We start from the raw sequence: 16,326 nt of genomic DNA, 5'->3' as shown, positions 1-16,326 counted from the left end.
TTTTAGAAGTTTATTTTCAAAGTATGATAGAAATACTTGTTCATCAAAGGGGCTTTTTGGTAATCGTCTTTCCAAACACGATTGCGTACCACAAAGTGCCACCTCCACTCCATATGATGATATGCACAGCACTAGATATATAATACTTAAAATAGCATTGTGTCCAAGTACATTTAATTTCATTAACGAAAACAGCAAGGCAAACGCAAGGACAGAAGAGTGTACCTAACAATTTCTATTTGGCAAAGATATTTCTCTTATATTACTTCCAAATCTTAGGTCTAATATTTGGTTGCCAAACGATAACTCATTTATTATTACAAATTATAAAACAATGAGAAGCAACAAATTACAGTTTGGATTTTTGGTTCTTTTGTAAATATGAATGTAGAGGTATCATCATATTACTGTGGGTAAGACGACGATTTGTATGTCAAGAACCGAGTTATAGAAACATGAAGTCCTTCCTCATTTTATGAATGCCATAAAGTTAGCATATGACGGGGATATTACATTCTCGCCGTACCTCTTGATATACCATACTCCTTCATTATGTTTAGTTGAAGAACTTCTTTGTCTATATAAACAAATATTGGGAAATACTTTTTAAAATACTGATCTAATTTTATTTACTACTAGCTGTAACCCGCGGGCTTTGCCCCGTTTAACTTCTTAATTTTCAAGATTATCTCGTTCGCATGGCTCAATCACGTCCTGGTTGAAGTTTGTTCGCTACGCTCACTCACCTTTAGGTTGGAGCTCGTTCGCTACGCTCACTCACCTTTAGGTTGGAGCTCGTTCGCTACGCTCACTCACCTTTAGGTTGGAGCTCGTTCGCTGCGCTCACTTGCCTTCAGGTTAGCTCGTTCGCTACGCTAACTCGCCTCCAGGTTGAAGTTCGTTCGCTACGCTCACTCACCTTTTGGTTGCAAATTAGCTGTTGTCATAAATGTAAAAGAAATAATAGTGCTGCACCCTGTTGGTAATCCTTGTAACTTTAATGCTATTGAACATCATAGAACAGAACCAACTTGTTTAATTGAAACAGCTGTTAAGATTCAATAATTCCATTTCTCATAAGGTTAACATGGGAAACTCCAGAGCCACTGGGGCGGAGCCCGAAAGGATTTTTGAAATAAGAATATGCCTATATGTTAATCGGGAATGTGAGCTATCATCATGCCAAATTTCAGCCCAATCCGACCAGTATTTTTCGAGTTTACTTTTCCCATACACACATACACACATACAGCAACCACCTCTTTTTTATAATAGTATAGATTTTTGCTCTTCTAAACACGAAAACTATTTAACTGGTGGTAAGAAAGAAGCGTGATTTTAATATATTTTAACAAGAAATAAACCATTAAACATGTTTAATTAACTCAACAAAGTATTCAATCGAAAAGGAAGTTACTTCGGACAAGTACCGGTTATATAGGTATATTTTAAAGTTGTAGTACAAGACTATTATTCAATTGGTAACCAGTTACTATTTCAATTATCAAAAGGGCAAAAGATAAGATGATTTAGCTAGCGTATATTTTAGTAATTGTTTTGTAACAATATAATCATGTACAGTACAGTTTTTTAGTAAATTATGTAACACTGTATAACACAAACACACTTTGATGTTGTAGATTGTACAAACCCTATTCATCTTTTAATACCAATACTTTGTGATTATTGAATGAAGTAAAACAGATATATTTCCTTACTCCGACTGTAAGATAAATAACATCTGCCTATGCATGACGGGAAGGGAAGTTGTAAAGAAATAATAAAAAAAAAACTGGAAACAGTTAAGACTAAAATATTATAATTTCAAGTTTAAAAACACAAATTTTGATTTCTATCGATAAGTGTTACTCGGAAAATGTATTTCATCATAGGCTTTAATCGACTTCAGATTAGAAATAAAATTGAACCCGTCTTGTTTCAAATAAACGATATAAGACAAAAACCTTTAGTGTAGTAAAGATGTTGATAAATATATTAAACTGCCATGCAGCGCGTCCCACTTCTATGATGTGTCATAAAAGTCATGCACAAGTGCAGTAAAACTTGAGCAGTTGACGACGTAATGGATAATGCAGATACTACGGATAGTAAATTGCTTGTGGAAGAATCAAACTGCAATATCTTTGGAAAATCTTTAATACTTTATTTTGATTGGTTCCGATTGAGCATATAAATCAATGGACATAATTTCAATAGAATAAATGTGACGATGTCTATTATAATTTGAATTTGCTCTCTTTTAGGTACTGTAAATCATACAAAAATAAAATTAATAATAAATAGTATTTACCAGGTAATTAGAAGTAACACTAGTAGTTATTCAAATTTTAAATCGTTGATGTCTTATATAAAACAAGATGAAAGATCAAATATTGATCAAAGTTATCAACTTTTTAGTCAAAAGCAAGTGTAACATTATATGTTCCATTTTCATCAGTTGCTAATAATAAAAAAAAACTTTTACTACATAGTAATTGTTATAATTACGTTTGACTATTTTAACTTGTTGCTAACATTTCAGAAGGAATAAACATATTTCACCTTAACTTCACAAAGGTTATAAACATAACATCCATGACAATATTGTAGACCCAAATCGTCCTTTACGCATAGGATTACATACGTCATGTTGTAATATAGCTGTCGGCTTGTCACCTTCAACAAACAAGTTAATACTCGGTTCAGCTCTTGCTGAACATTGTCAACATCACATAAAATATATTCATAATATGCATTTTTTAGACAAACAATTCATTTTTAATTTATATGATTCTATTGTAGGATATTTCAAAATTAAAAGGGTTGTCCAATTGAAAGAAACATTTGTTTAAACAACACATCATATACAAAATTAAAAAGCACATTGGTATTCTTCTGGTAAACAATCCTTTGTAAGTCATTCGTAAAGAATATGACTGAAGGTGTGTGTTTTTTTTCATTTTTCTATTCGTGAATTAATTTCAAACTATAAGCACTAGCCTCGTGTCAACACCAATTACGTTTGTCAACAAATGAATAACAATCGTAAGCTACAGATTTCCCGTTGGATTACGAAGAAGTAATTCTCACAATTTATCAAGGAACAATCCTAAACATGTTTTCCTTACGTTAGGCCTATTATCCAACATTTAAAGAAAAATGTATTTTCTTCATTACGAACGAGAAGACGACTTTAAGTTAAACATCTCGTTTTAATAAGTTGACTTCGTTTAAATGTTTAGAAAGTATTCAAAAATTTAAAGGGTTGGTTATCTTAACTACTAAAATGTTAAGAAATTGTTTCCTAAACTGTTTTCAGTGTCTCATGGAGAATTAGTTTTTTATGTAAGAAATCCAGTGTATTTATCAAATTCTACAAAACATAACGAGATTGAAACTGACAGGAAATTGAGTCATTATTCTGTAAAGATTGAAAGATTTCACCATAGCTCACGTCAAATAGCTCACATATTCATCTAGCCTTAAAATAAACACTGCAAATAAGTTCATGTATACTCTTTGCACAAATATAATAATAAAATAAATAATAAAAATACCTCTTCGTCCATAATTTAAAAGGTTTATTGAAAGTTATTAATCATGTATTGAAATTGAAATTGAATTGTTATTAATTGCACCTTATAAAAATAAACATCTCCCTATCTTATAGGCTTTACAGTAAAGCACCACCTATTAATAACATGGTCTATGTCCATACGTATATAATTAAATGGTACGTATATTTAACCTACTTGTAATCATCCGTTATTTAAGTATCTAATAGAATTAGGGTAAACATAACAGATATTTTTCCTTACATCTTGTAATTGTTGACAGAATTTGTATCAATGTTTTGAAGAATATTTTCACATGGCATATCCGTTGGGAGTTAAGCTTCTCAAAAGGAAACATAACATATTACAAGGAAGGGTCGTTAGGTATTGCATAGAATGGTGTCACGTCACGCGTTGCCGCATATGCCACACTAAAACCTTACCATAACAGTAAATAGATACATTTACTTTTGTGTTGTGATTTGTTGTGTTTTGTACAATCGAGAAGCTAAGATTTGAAGTTTATGTATTTCAAAGTACAAAAGCTATATATAAACCTAATATGAAAGGCGAACCTTTTAGACACCCATAAGCCGCTCACATATTAACTGCATACTTGTGTGCTGCAAGGTGTTAACAAGCAACCCCCGTATGGGTATTTTCCTGTAGACTTCATGGTCTTTATTTTTTTGTCCCGTAAAAATAGTTAAGTTTTTTTAGTTTTTTTTTTTCGATGAACCCTCAACTAAGAAAACGAATCTCAATATTAAAATGTTGTATTTAATTACATCTATATAATTAATAAGCTACATGAAACTTTGTCGGTTGAACTCCTCCGCCATTTCTCAACCGATTTTATCCATTGACGTCTCATTGGAAAGAGCGTGTCGCCTATATTTGCAAACTGGCCTTACATTTTTGAAAAAGTCCCTTGGGATCTGCCCCAGTGGCTGTTAAAGTTCCCATGTTATCCTTATTAAGAACACAATTGTTTACATTTTGATCAGCTGTTATTTATTTTTCAATTCAATGAAACACATTGAGTACATTTATTTACTATTTGAGTTTGTGAAAACATAACCCCTAGATGGTTCATGTTAGCATGAGTGTAGCTTAAATTTGTACATTTATCGTTGTTTTGTGTAACTATAATTTGTTTATTTGTTGTTTTTTTTTCTTTTAAATGCCTCCGTCGCGACAACGAAACATCGTGTAATCGTGATAACGACCGCAGAACAGTGGCGCGTAATAGGCTTAACGATAGACAAAAAGAATTCTTTTTGTCTATGCTTAACTCATCACAGTCAGCACCTGACCCTGGACAATCTCAACTATAAGTTACAAATGCGCCCTAACACTACCCCAAAACGACTTTTCGTTCTCAATTGGCCCTCTATCAATGACCTGTGTTGCCTTTACAGCGAGGCATTTTGAGAAGGAGAAAACCGGCCGGAATGCTTTAGGTTAGCAATAACGAAGATAAACATAGTCTGAGTTACACACCAGTAATCTTTGAGTTGACTCTTTTAAAATGATTGCTATTCGTTTTGAAATAACTCATGTAATACTTTGCAATTGCTCGAAATCGAGCAACATGTACACTAGTTTAAAATATTTAATATGCGTTAGCTGTTATATGTGTGTAGGCTGTTGTGTTATTTGAAAATTTTTGGAAATTAGTTTTGATTCAGCAGCACAGCTGACTGCAAATACCTAAACCAAAGCGATACTCTTGTAATAGGCAACAAGTATGATTGACTTTGTCTCTATAATAAGTGAGGTGTGTGAAACTGTTTTCACAGGGTATTTATTTAAATAACTTCATTATTTCCTCTGTATTCTCACCAGGCAGAACCTCTAGTATAAGCTAACAATGTTATTAATTAAAGATTATTATGAATCTACTTGCACTTAGTATCTTATCTATATCTATATCTATCTATATATTAATAGGCAAGCATGTTTCTTTAAAACCTTTTTTCTCAGCTCGTGTGCATCGCAGGGGAAATCTACGCATACTGTTAGAAAAATATTTGCCTGTAGATGTGCAGAATCCCTTTATAAATTAAAATAGGCTAAAAAATAAGCACAAAAAACGAATTTGAAAACTTCAAAAAATAAACATGGACCAACTGGGTTGCCATGATGGTGACGAAAATAACAACAAAATGTAAACAGAAAATCAAAACAAATGGAAGAAATCCCAATCACATGTTTTATTTACAGTGTGGGGAGAAAATAGAGAAGTCTGTACATTAATTATTTTTGGTCGAGTTTCGACCACAGGACGGCCACTAGTACTTATTTAATACGCAAGCAGGTTTTCTGTGACAATTACTCCTCCGAAACTACTTCTCCATAAGATTAACATGGGAAACAAACATTGTTTTGAAACTCCAGCTGTTGTCAGAAATTATATTAATAGTTGGTCTCCATGGAAGCATGAGAAAATTCACAATGTTTACATTTGCTTTGACATTTAAATGTAAACAACCGGAACTGTCAAATCATATTTCACAATTTCAGACAGCTGATAAAAAAAAACTATGTGGTAGGGTTATTTAATCTTAAATTTTATGATAGATTATTTATTATAAATCTATTTCAATGATTATGAAACATATTTTTGCCGTTGCGAAAGAAACATTAATAGTGAGAAGAACATTTGTTAATTGTAAACAGTCAATGTGTAAATTATCAATGTTTTATTAAAAATGTGTATAGTTTTGGATGTTGGTTTGTGTTTAATGATATAAGTTATTTTATTAGTTATTGAATTTTTATTTTAAGGATTTGGCATATGAGTAAGCCTATGATAAATAACACCATTTCAGAGTTCTGTCAGTTTTTGCCTAACTCTGTCCTGTAGAGTTTGAAGTAGCCTACACCTTATTGTCTACAAATTGGCTAAATAACTTAGGTACGGTACTTTATAAAAGCTGGCAGCCTTTTTACGTTGACTTAAATTGTAAGCTTACCTTTTCCCATCAATGGGCAGTTTGATTGTTAAAAATTAATCTTTTAAACTGGAATAGGACTGTTATGTAAATTGTGAGTATTTCCATTAGTTAATAATCTTTTAGTTGACTCTTTTAAAAGCATTGGAAATTATGACTGTTATTAGTTTTTAAACAAGTTATTTGTTTTTAAATAACTCCTTTACTTATTTGCAATTGCTCGATTTCGAGCAACATGTACACTAGTACTTATTTAATACGCAAGCAGGTTTTTTGTGACAATTACTCCTCCGAAACAACTGCACCGATTGACATGTTTTTGGTGTCATTGGAAAGAGCGTAACTTGAAGTTGCGCAGGAAACCTTCTTTTTAGGGAAATAATTAGAGAGTGAGGCCCTTTAAAGTTTTGTATTTCTCCATAAGATTAACATGGGAAACAAAAATTGTTATGAAACTCCAGCTGTTGAAAGAAATTAAAAGTGAGAAGAAGAACATATGTTAATTGTAAACAGTCAACACGTTTGCTAATTTAACAGTTTGCTACAAACATTTACTGACTTGGTTGAAATGAAATATTTACAATTTGAATTTGGGTTGGCATAAATATTACAACGGAAAAAAGGGAGAGAGCCTAGATAAACTTATATACCGGCACTAAAAAGAAAACTGAATTACCACTGTGCTGCATTTCTCAGTAATCATCGAAAGAGCTGATTTGCAAAGTATGGAAATATAGGAAAGACATAGAACACCACCAAGGAGAAGAAATAGAAGTAATGTTTTTATTAATTTATAATCGTTATTATGGACAACCTAATGTGGCTATGAGTAAGGCTATTTGTAGAAAACACAAAAAAAACAAGATCAGCTTTACAAAAATTACAAGATATTTACGAGAAATTTTGATTATATCGATCTGTTATGTACATCTCGAGAGTTTCCATAATCTTTGAGCCGAATCTTTTAAAGTAATCAGAAATGATGACTGTTATTCGTTTTAAAATAACACCTGTAATACTTAGCAACTGCTCGAATTCGAGCAACAGGGACACTAGTTATGATTATTATTCTTAATAGAATAATTATTTTGTAATTCATATATGGAACTCATTAAGATAGTTTTAAAAATTAACAAGCGACAGACATACGTTAAAGTTAAATATAATAAATAATTAGCAAAGACAAATGTTATATTTACTTATCTATTTACATACTGGATAGATTACAATAAAGTAAGACTTGACTTAAGGCAGAAATCCTTTAATAAATCGGTATAATATAGGCCTATGGGCTTTAAGAACATATAAACATATTACAGTCGTAAGCAGATCTAGTTTTCCTCACGTGGCAAACCTGTGGCTAACCTGTGGCAAACCTGTGGGAAAGTAATGACGGGAGTGAAACTGACGAGAAATTGTAGAATCAGTCTTCAGCTTCAGTGACAAGTCGAATGGAATGTTTTGGCAATCATCTGTTTCAAAGAAAAGATATTTTATCTCATTCAATCTTTCCTGAGGTTAATTGTTTGAAGATCACAGGCGTTATTTTTTTTAAGTCCATAGCAATTTTGTTTTTGAATAGACTTGTACATTAAAAATAACGACAAATTCTCAGTAAGGGAGGAGAGGATATTTGAATTTTAGTTTGGAATTATAATAGTTTTATGTATTAAAGTGTAACCGTAGCTGCAATACTATGGTATTAAATATTGATTTCTTATTGAATTATCTCAATTTATCAGTGAGGTTTGTATCTATTTTCATTTTTGACACAACCTTTATAATTCAATTACAGTACATAAAACTAATATGTGAATAAAATAAATTCATTCAAATAAGATTGTTAAAAATTTTAACTTTAGGTGGAATTATCGAAGTGATAATATAATTATCGATATAATATTGACATCGATAGCTTATGTATGCTATATTTATAAATGTATAAACTATAAAACTAAGATTCGCATCATATAATACGTACAAAATATTCTGTGACCCTTCCTTATAATATGCTATGTTTTAATTTGATAACAATGATACACACCCCTCAATTTAAATATCGAACTCTTAGGCTAAAAGATACTGCCAAATCTCTTATGAATTATTCTTCTACAATACAATGTCAAGGACAATGCTTGGAGACCAAACTAGAATTATTCATGTTGGTTATGTAGATTCTCAGAATCAGTATTTATCACATACATTGTACTAGAATACTCTATAGACAGGAAGGTGGGACAATCTCTTATACTACTTCAAAAGCTCGGTATTATCTATCGTTGTATGCTTTCAGAAAGTAATTTTGATCTCTTAACAAAGGTTTTACATACATTTTCAAAACACCTAACGAACCAACTTACTGATTTCACATACGTTTACTTATTACCATATTACATAATGTTTTAAATATGATTTACTGCTAAGTTATAGTCTCGTACTTTCACACATTCTCGCTTTAGTAAATCTATTGAAGCCGAAAATTATTGGAGAACCCAGTATGTTACTTGGTTAACTCTTTTCTTAGGCAACCAGAATTTAAAATCATAAAAATGCTCATCCATTGTTTCTTGACTCCAGATGACCATTTTTGTCCTAAGCCATTTTAGCCAAAGTATGAAGACGTTTTGACACCGAAACAATCATCAAGGGTAAAGCTAACGGCTTATTTGCCAGGTTTTGAAACAACGCTAGATTTGCAAAATGTCTGATTATTAACTAATAATAATAGTCAAATACATTTTATTTGCTAATTCATAGTTTACTTACCTCCTTAGCAAACTTAAACTCTTTTACACAATTAAAGCTCGCTTTCACATTAATTAGACTGGAAAGGTCGGAAAAAATTAATTATACTTTTTATTTGTTGATGAAGCATTTTTATTTTTTATTTCCAGTTTTTAACTCTGTTTTCCTAAGCCCTGATGCAATAGTTAACACTTCCTTGTAATACATGATATTTTTATGAATAAAGTCCACCTGACCTTCAAAATTATTCAGAGGAATGCTCGGCTCGACCTTGAGTTTGCGACACATACAACGGTAAAGGTCATTGATTCCTTGGCTGAGCGCAGAAGATTCGTCCATCTTAACTGATAGAGCATTCTTGATCCTTTGTATCGTGTATTCCCAGTGGTGTCTTCTATTTCGAGCGTCCTTCCTCTGAACTTCCAGTGCAACCAGTCTGTTGTTAAGAGATTTTAGGACTGAAGATTTATCTTCCAGCACCACCAACATTTTTTTCCTCAACTCTGCTGCCTCCTCTAGTTCCTGCTCCAGAATCCTCCCGCATTCCTCATGGGTTCTGCGAAGAGTCTCGTACCTATCTAGAACGTCTCTCACCGTCCTCCAGTTTTCCTCATTTCCTGACACACTCTCCAGAAAGTTTTCAAATATGGAGTATTTGTCTAAATATTGTTTAAACTGTTGTTCAATATGTCTATATTCCTTTAAATTTTCTTGAGTCGCTTCAATTCCTTTTTCCACGACTACTTTGTATCTGTCATTTTCCTTTATTATCTCATGAAATCTTGCTTTAGAAGCTTGGTTTTCTTTTATGCCTTTCTCCGCGTTCACGAAAAGCTCTTGTAGGTCTCTTTTTTTCTTTTCGATGTCTTCCCAACTTGAGGCGATGTCAATCTTATCACTTTTAGATTTGATTTGGTTTGAAATTGAATAAACTACCGCTTGCTTATTATGTTCTACACACTTTCTAAGATTCAATAAAAGATGCACCGGTGGAAACAACATTTCTGGAGCTGATGGGTCAGATGTATCATGCTGTTGGCTTCCTTCTGCTTCTGTCTTAAGTTGCCTTGACATTCCTGTAATGCAATACCAAAGGTCTAAGTCATTGATAGTTATTTTATAAGACATACATAATAAGTGAATCTATAAATGTAATGAATAGTGTATTTTTATATCCAAGATATTTTTAACAAACGATTATACTTACGTATTCTCATCTCATCCCAAACAGCAGTATCATTTATTCCTTCGTCAATTTCGTCTTCATCGTCCATTTCTCCTACCTCAGGGCACGACGGATACCTAAAATACAAACGAATTTAGTTTAAAATTAAATTTGCAAGGACTACTACGATGTTTTTGAACTTCATTTATTAACTAAACAACAAAGTAAATATTTTTGACAGTCATATGTTTCAAAGAAGAAATAATTGCATGTGGCTCTTGTAAACAGGACTATTGTTGATGTTACCGTTGTATGTCCAAGACGGCCAAAGTCTAGGCTCTAGGTGGCTGCAAAGTGCCTTACATAAGAGACAATGTTTGTTCTAGCAGATAATACAAACGTCAATAGTAATGTATATTACATGGATAAAAGTCCACTTGCCAAGACTGGCCACACATAGCTATGATTCTTATAACGGATCCATTCAAATACATTCTAATACCTTTAAATATTAAAAAAAAGGAAAATTACTGCGATAAACAAGACATTCGTTGAATTATCTAAGCTTTGTTTCCAGCGATAAAAGTGACATTAATCCTTGGTCGCGCTGGCGTTGGGACAAATCCCTTTTCTTTGCGCCTCTTTAAGTCCTTTTGTTTCAAGTAAGAAAAACTAAACCTTCCACAAATGCGCCTGTTTTTGGTTACATTACCCAACGTAAAGAGTGGAAATAGAGTCTCGTCAAACAAATTCAGCAAAAGTTTAAAATGAAATATTACTTATATTTCGTCCGGGTGACCATTCAATATTTGTGCTCCTAAGTAAAATTTAACAGTGTTGCGATTATTTTTTATTTTGATTAAATTTTTTCGATCACAATTTTAACATAGCTTTATCAACTAATTAAAAGTAATCACCCTACGTGTTCAAACATTTCCAATCTCGTATATGAAAGTACAATTGCTTGTTCAAACCTCTCTAGGGTGTAGCTTTATTGAGAACCTACTGAAGAATCTCAAACTATTTTTTTAAAGGTATCGTGTAAGAATAAAGTCATCGGTAAATTAACCTGACTCCAGCTGTTTTACCGTACTATAGTGGCTTTACCGATCTCTTTCTGTAAACAATGATTTTTCTGCCTGAAAAGAGTACAGAAACCAGGAAATAACCGTGTTAATGTGTGAGTAGTGGTGACCTGGTGGAAACGCGCGTAACAGCTGTCGGGCAGATGTTAGCAGATGTTACAAAGTTAATTAGTTTAAAGGGCATAAGGCGGAAATGACGTAGAGTTGGGTTTTATGCGGGTGGTTGGGGTCCTACGTCACTTGTGACGTATGTGGGTAGTGACGTAGGTTGTTGAGATCATTTGTGGGTGTTTAAAAGAATGGGAAACTACTTTACACTTATAAGTGTAGGATAGCTTCTTTCTTTTGTTTATTGGTTATTTATAGAAAACACAGAACCTTGCAGGAAAAAGTATCAAAGATACGATTTGGATTAGTTTCTCGTAATACACTGTAGTAGTAGAAAAGGATTATGCAAGACTTGTAACATATACTTTGGTGAGATTGTAATTACAAGTCAAAACTGCAGACTTTGAATGTATGCTCAACCCAGTGCAGTCCAACAGCAGTGAAGAGGAGCATACAGGAAAATAAGATTTCGATTAGTTTCTTGTGATTTTGTTGTCAGCTCATGACGACAAAAGATTCGTAATGGAGAACGAGGTTAAGTTTGACTAAACTCGAGTGTAAATGGAATAAGTCAGAAATAGAGACTTGAGTGTAAGATTGGAAATAGCTGAAAAATTGATTGCCAAACCAAACTTTATAGATCGAACAGTGTACAATGAGATCTTGGGAAGGTCATCTTTTCTTTTTTTACAGAACAACTGGCAGCTGTACATATGAGTAAGAGCAAACTTCTATATATTAGATTTGAGCAAAGTACGAATGCATGACTTTTACTACGATATTATAAAGCCTCACGGTTGGTGTTTATTGTTGTTTATATATAAAATTTGGTACTTTTAAACAATTTCCCAGTTGAAATTACCCCCATTAGCTTATTTGCTACGTACCGTACAGAGTATAATTGACCACCTGCCTGTATGATGTACAAAAAGGTTGTATTCAGTAGAGCAGTACACTACTGTTGAATGCAAAAACTGGAACCCGCATTAATCGTTCTGTTGGTGGACACACACACACACACACACACACACACACACCTGCGGGCGGTGTCGGTAAAGCAGTACAGTACTTGGAATGTGAACTATCCAAGTCGGTAATATAGTATTGTGCTAGCAGCTGTGTGGAGAAATTTTTCCAGCTCTAAACATCCATGATCACAGTTTAGTATTTTACTTTTAATTCTGTAGGTTAATTCTGCTCTGTAAGCGGTAGTTGTTTAATACCCGAGATCTGGAAATACAATGACGGAGACAATATTCACTAAAAGAAGCCCCTCGTTGCCCCCCTCCCTCCCTCCTTGTATCGTAGTGGGAGTAGCGTGAGTCGTTGATCTAAGAGGTTTGCGGGTTCGATCCTTACCAATCACAAAAAATTAAATTTTTTTTTTATTTCATTTTATACATATCTACTTGCTGTAGTACATAACAAATGCAAAACAAATGATAATTCATGTATCCAATGTTAAAAACAACTGAAAGAAGGCTTAAGTGTAACTTTACCGTTGAGTATAAAAAAAATGGCCTTTGTAAAGGCCACCAAAATGTTGGATGTTAAATTTACATTTCATAGATGTTATGTACTCTTGGGATGATGGGTGGTCTGAATTTATGTTTCTTCCTAGTAGTTGACTGTGTATGAGACTGTGTATGAGCCAGAAGTTCACGGGTTCGATCCTTACCAATCACCAAAACGTTTAATTTACAGTTGGAGTAATATGTTGATTTTTTGTATGATATTGTATCGTAGTGGGAGTAGCGTGAGTCGTTGATCTAAGAGGTTTGCGGGTTCGATCCCTACCAATCACAAAAAAAACATTATATTCTTATTTTTAAGCTAGGGGTAGGCAGGCTAGCTTTCTAGTGACGGAGGCCAAAGTTGGGTTGTCATTCAGTCTTGGCTATGTTTATGATAGAAAAACGCACTGTGATAGCCGTGAGTTAGATGTAGATATGTAAAGCAGCTTATGCGTTTTACTAGTGAAAACATGGATTTTGCAACAAGTGAATTTTTAAAACTGCTGTAGCAGTACTAAACGTTGAAGTTCCGCAAGTGATCTTTTTCCTGATTCATATCTAGAAATTCATTTTCCCAGTCTTTCGGCTTAAGAGGTTTGCGGGTTCGATCCTTACCAATCACAAAAAATTAAATTTTTTTTTATTTCATTTTATACATATCTACTTGCTGTAGTACATAACAAATGCAAAACAAATGATAATTCATGTATCCAATGTTAAAAACAACTGAAAGAAGGCGTGTAACTTTACCGTTGAGTATAAAAAATGGCCTTTGTAAAGGCCACCAAAATGTTGGATGTTAAATTTACATTTCATAGATGTTATGTACTCTTGGGATGATGGGTGGTCTGAATTTATGTTTCTTCCTAGTAGTTGGCTGTGTATGAGACTGTGTATAAGCCAGAAGTTTACGGGTTCGATCCTTACCAATCACCAAAACGTTTAATTTACAGTTGGAGTAATATGTTGATTTTTTGTATGATATTGTATCGTAGTGGGAGTAGCGTGAGTCGTTGATCTAAGAGGTTTGTGGGTTCGATCCCTACCAATCACAAAAAAAACATTATATTCTTATTTTTAAGCTAGGGGTAGGCAGGCTAGCTTTCTAGTGACGGAGGCCAAAGTTGGGTTGTCATTCAGTCTTGGCTATGTTTATGATAGAAAAACGCACTGTGATAGCCGTGAGTTAGATGTAGATATGTAAAGCAGCTTATGCGTTTTACTAGTGAAAACATGGATTTTGCAACAAGTGAATTTTTAAAACTGCTGTAGCAGTACTAAACGTTGAAGTTCCGCAAGTGATCTTTTTCCTGATTCATATCTAGAAATTCATTTTCCCAGTCTTTCGGCTTGATGGTTTTGTTTCCCGTAGCTTTCATATCCGTCTTCTTTTTCAAACAGTTTTAATATTATTTATGAGTTTTTTTTCACTTGTGCTAGTAATAACCTTTCCTAATACATTGCAAAACTTGTTTGTTAATAAGGACAAGGCTTTAGTTTTTGTTTGCATTTTGTATTTATCCAAGACAATATATAACTATTTTTTAACGATTTTTACCAGCAATGCCCGATCAACGTTAGTACATGGAGGGTAATATTCACTTGCAGAAAGATTAAGCTAGACTGAGGTATTCCTGTGTAGTGTGTGAAAACAAAGGGCATCAGGGCGGGTGATATGTTCAGAATTGAAAGTTTGTATTTTGTTTAGTATTTTCTACGCCTAGTTTACTCTAACCTGTTAGAATATACTAGGATTCGTCAAATTTTGTTTTTTATATGTTGGTAGAGTAAGCCTATACAAATGTGTAAGTGTTTCAATTCATGTTTCTATGTGGTTGTTAACGTATATATATATATATATATATATATATATATATATACATATATATATATATATATATATATATATATTTATATATATATATATATATATATATATGTGTGATCCAATGTATTTTATTGAAGATTATTTAGCTCCCTTCGAAAAGAACTCGAATGTCGTGATTTCATCTCTGCAGAGTGTAGTGTGTGTACAACTCTGAAGGCGTTATATATATATAAACCACATTAAAAGAACCGATGTGTTATCTATGATATATATAATAAAGAACGGTTACAATATTAAGGTACGCACAAACAAATAAGTACAACCAAAGTAGTTTTAACATTAGTTATATGGAAAGTTCCCTTTAGAAAGGAATTACGACTTTAAAGGGCTTTTTTTTTTTTTTTATAAATAATAATGGATAGTTTATGCGCAAGTTTTTTCGTCATGACGAACATTTAAGTATAGCCAATGGTTTATGGAAGCGTGACTTGTAGTTTGTAGTTTTAAAGTAAAGTGTTTTGAATGACTCTGGAGAGTCGATGAGTATTCAATCTTAACCCAATGTGATATGGATATGCGTATTAAACCTAAAAATAAATAAAAGTGCCACGGTTGAATGAACAAAAACTAAAGTAAAATCCCTACAGAGTCGTCGGGGTCCAATTAATATACTTGAACGGAGAATTAATCGCGATACGGTTTAAAACAAACTTTATATTAATATTCGTAGCTGATTGTTTGAATCAGCCTACTCTCAAGACTTGGTTCTTTCATCCGTCAAAAAAACTGTGTTTAGAACTCAGATTATGAGTATTTGAGGTATTAAAACGACGAACTAACTCAAATAAACGTACGTAACAATTATTTGTTAGCGAACGGAACAAATATACTTTTGTAGCTAATTGATCCAAACAAAAGGAAAGATATCTACCACTAATTACTGGCAGACAGGCAGGGACTGGCTGGGTATTATCGTAAAAAAAATGCTGGCAAAACTATTACTGTATACTATACAGTAATAGTTTTGTGTACAGTGTATAGGAATAGTGTATAGGAATACATATAAACCTTCGCAATTACAATACAGTATCTGACAAGTTCAAGCCAAAACGAATGCTTCGAAACTCAATGTTACCCAATCGTGCAAAACATTTATATGTAGCTTTAAAAAAAAAATACTCATAATGGTTTGCTTAAAGAACCTGTCACTTAATGTAGTATCAATGCCGAAATTATTAATCTCCCCTTGGTTTTGTATTTTTTTAACTTACAAAAATCAAAGGTAATTCCCATTAATAGCATTATTTCTAAGCAACTTTCAATGTTAATATTAAACACAGAAATAGCCAAAAGGGTAATGCTGACAATCT

General features: G+C 32.9%; 1 protein-coding gene across 1 annotated transcript; it reads right to left on the bottom strand.

Annotated features, from left to right (window-relative positions):
- Positions 1-9,331: 9,331 nt before the first annotated feature.
- Positions 9,332-10,572, bottom strand: LOC128990747 (coiled-coil domain-containing protein 42 homolog). The gene is made up of 2 exons (XM_054413297.1): positions 10,464-10,572; positions 9,332-10,332 (listed from the first exon to the last, which is right to left on the bottom strand). The coding sequence occupies exons 1-2, from the start codon at positions 10,528-10,530 to the stop codon at positions 9,389-9,391; spliced, it is 1,011 nt and encodes a 336-aa protein (XP_054269272.1). The 5' UTR covers positions 10,531-10,572; the 3' UTR covers positions 9,332-9,388.
- Between the last annotated feature and the right edge of the window lie 5,754 nt (positions 10,573-16,326).

Source organism: Macrosteles quadrilineatus, unplaced genomic scaffold (assembly GCF_028750875.1).
Source record: "Macrosteles quadrilineatus isolate MER2022 unplaced genomic scaffold, UCM_ALF_1.0 Scaffold_3__2_contigs__length_128488019, whole genome shotgun sequence".
NCBI classification, from domain to species: Eukaryota; Metazoa; Arthropoda; class Insecta; order Hemiptera; family Cicadellidae; genus Macrosteles; species Macrosteles quadrilineatus.
The sequence above is the reverse complement of the archived record's forward strand: the minus strand, read 5'-3'. Positions and strand labels throughout refer to the sequence as shown.

Coding starts and splice junctions, on each gene's coding strand:
- LOC128990747 (XM_054413297.1), bottom strand. CDS start 10,530: ATGGACGATGAAGACGAAATTGACGAAGGAATAAATGATACTGCTGTT. Junction 10,333..10,463: donor TTGGGATGAGATGAGAATAC/GTAAGTATAATC, acceptor ATTGCATTACAG/GAATGTCAAGGCAACTTAAG.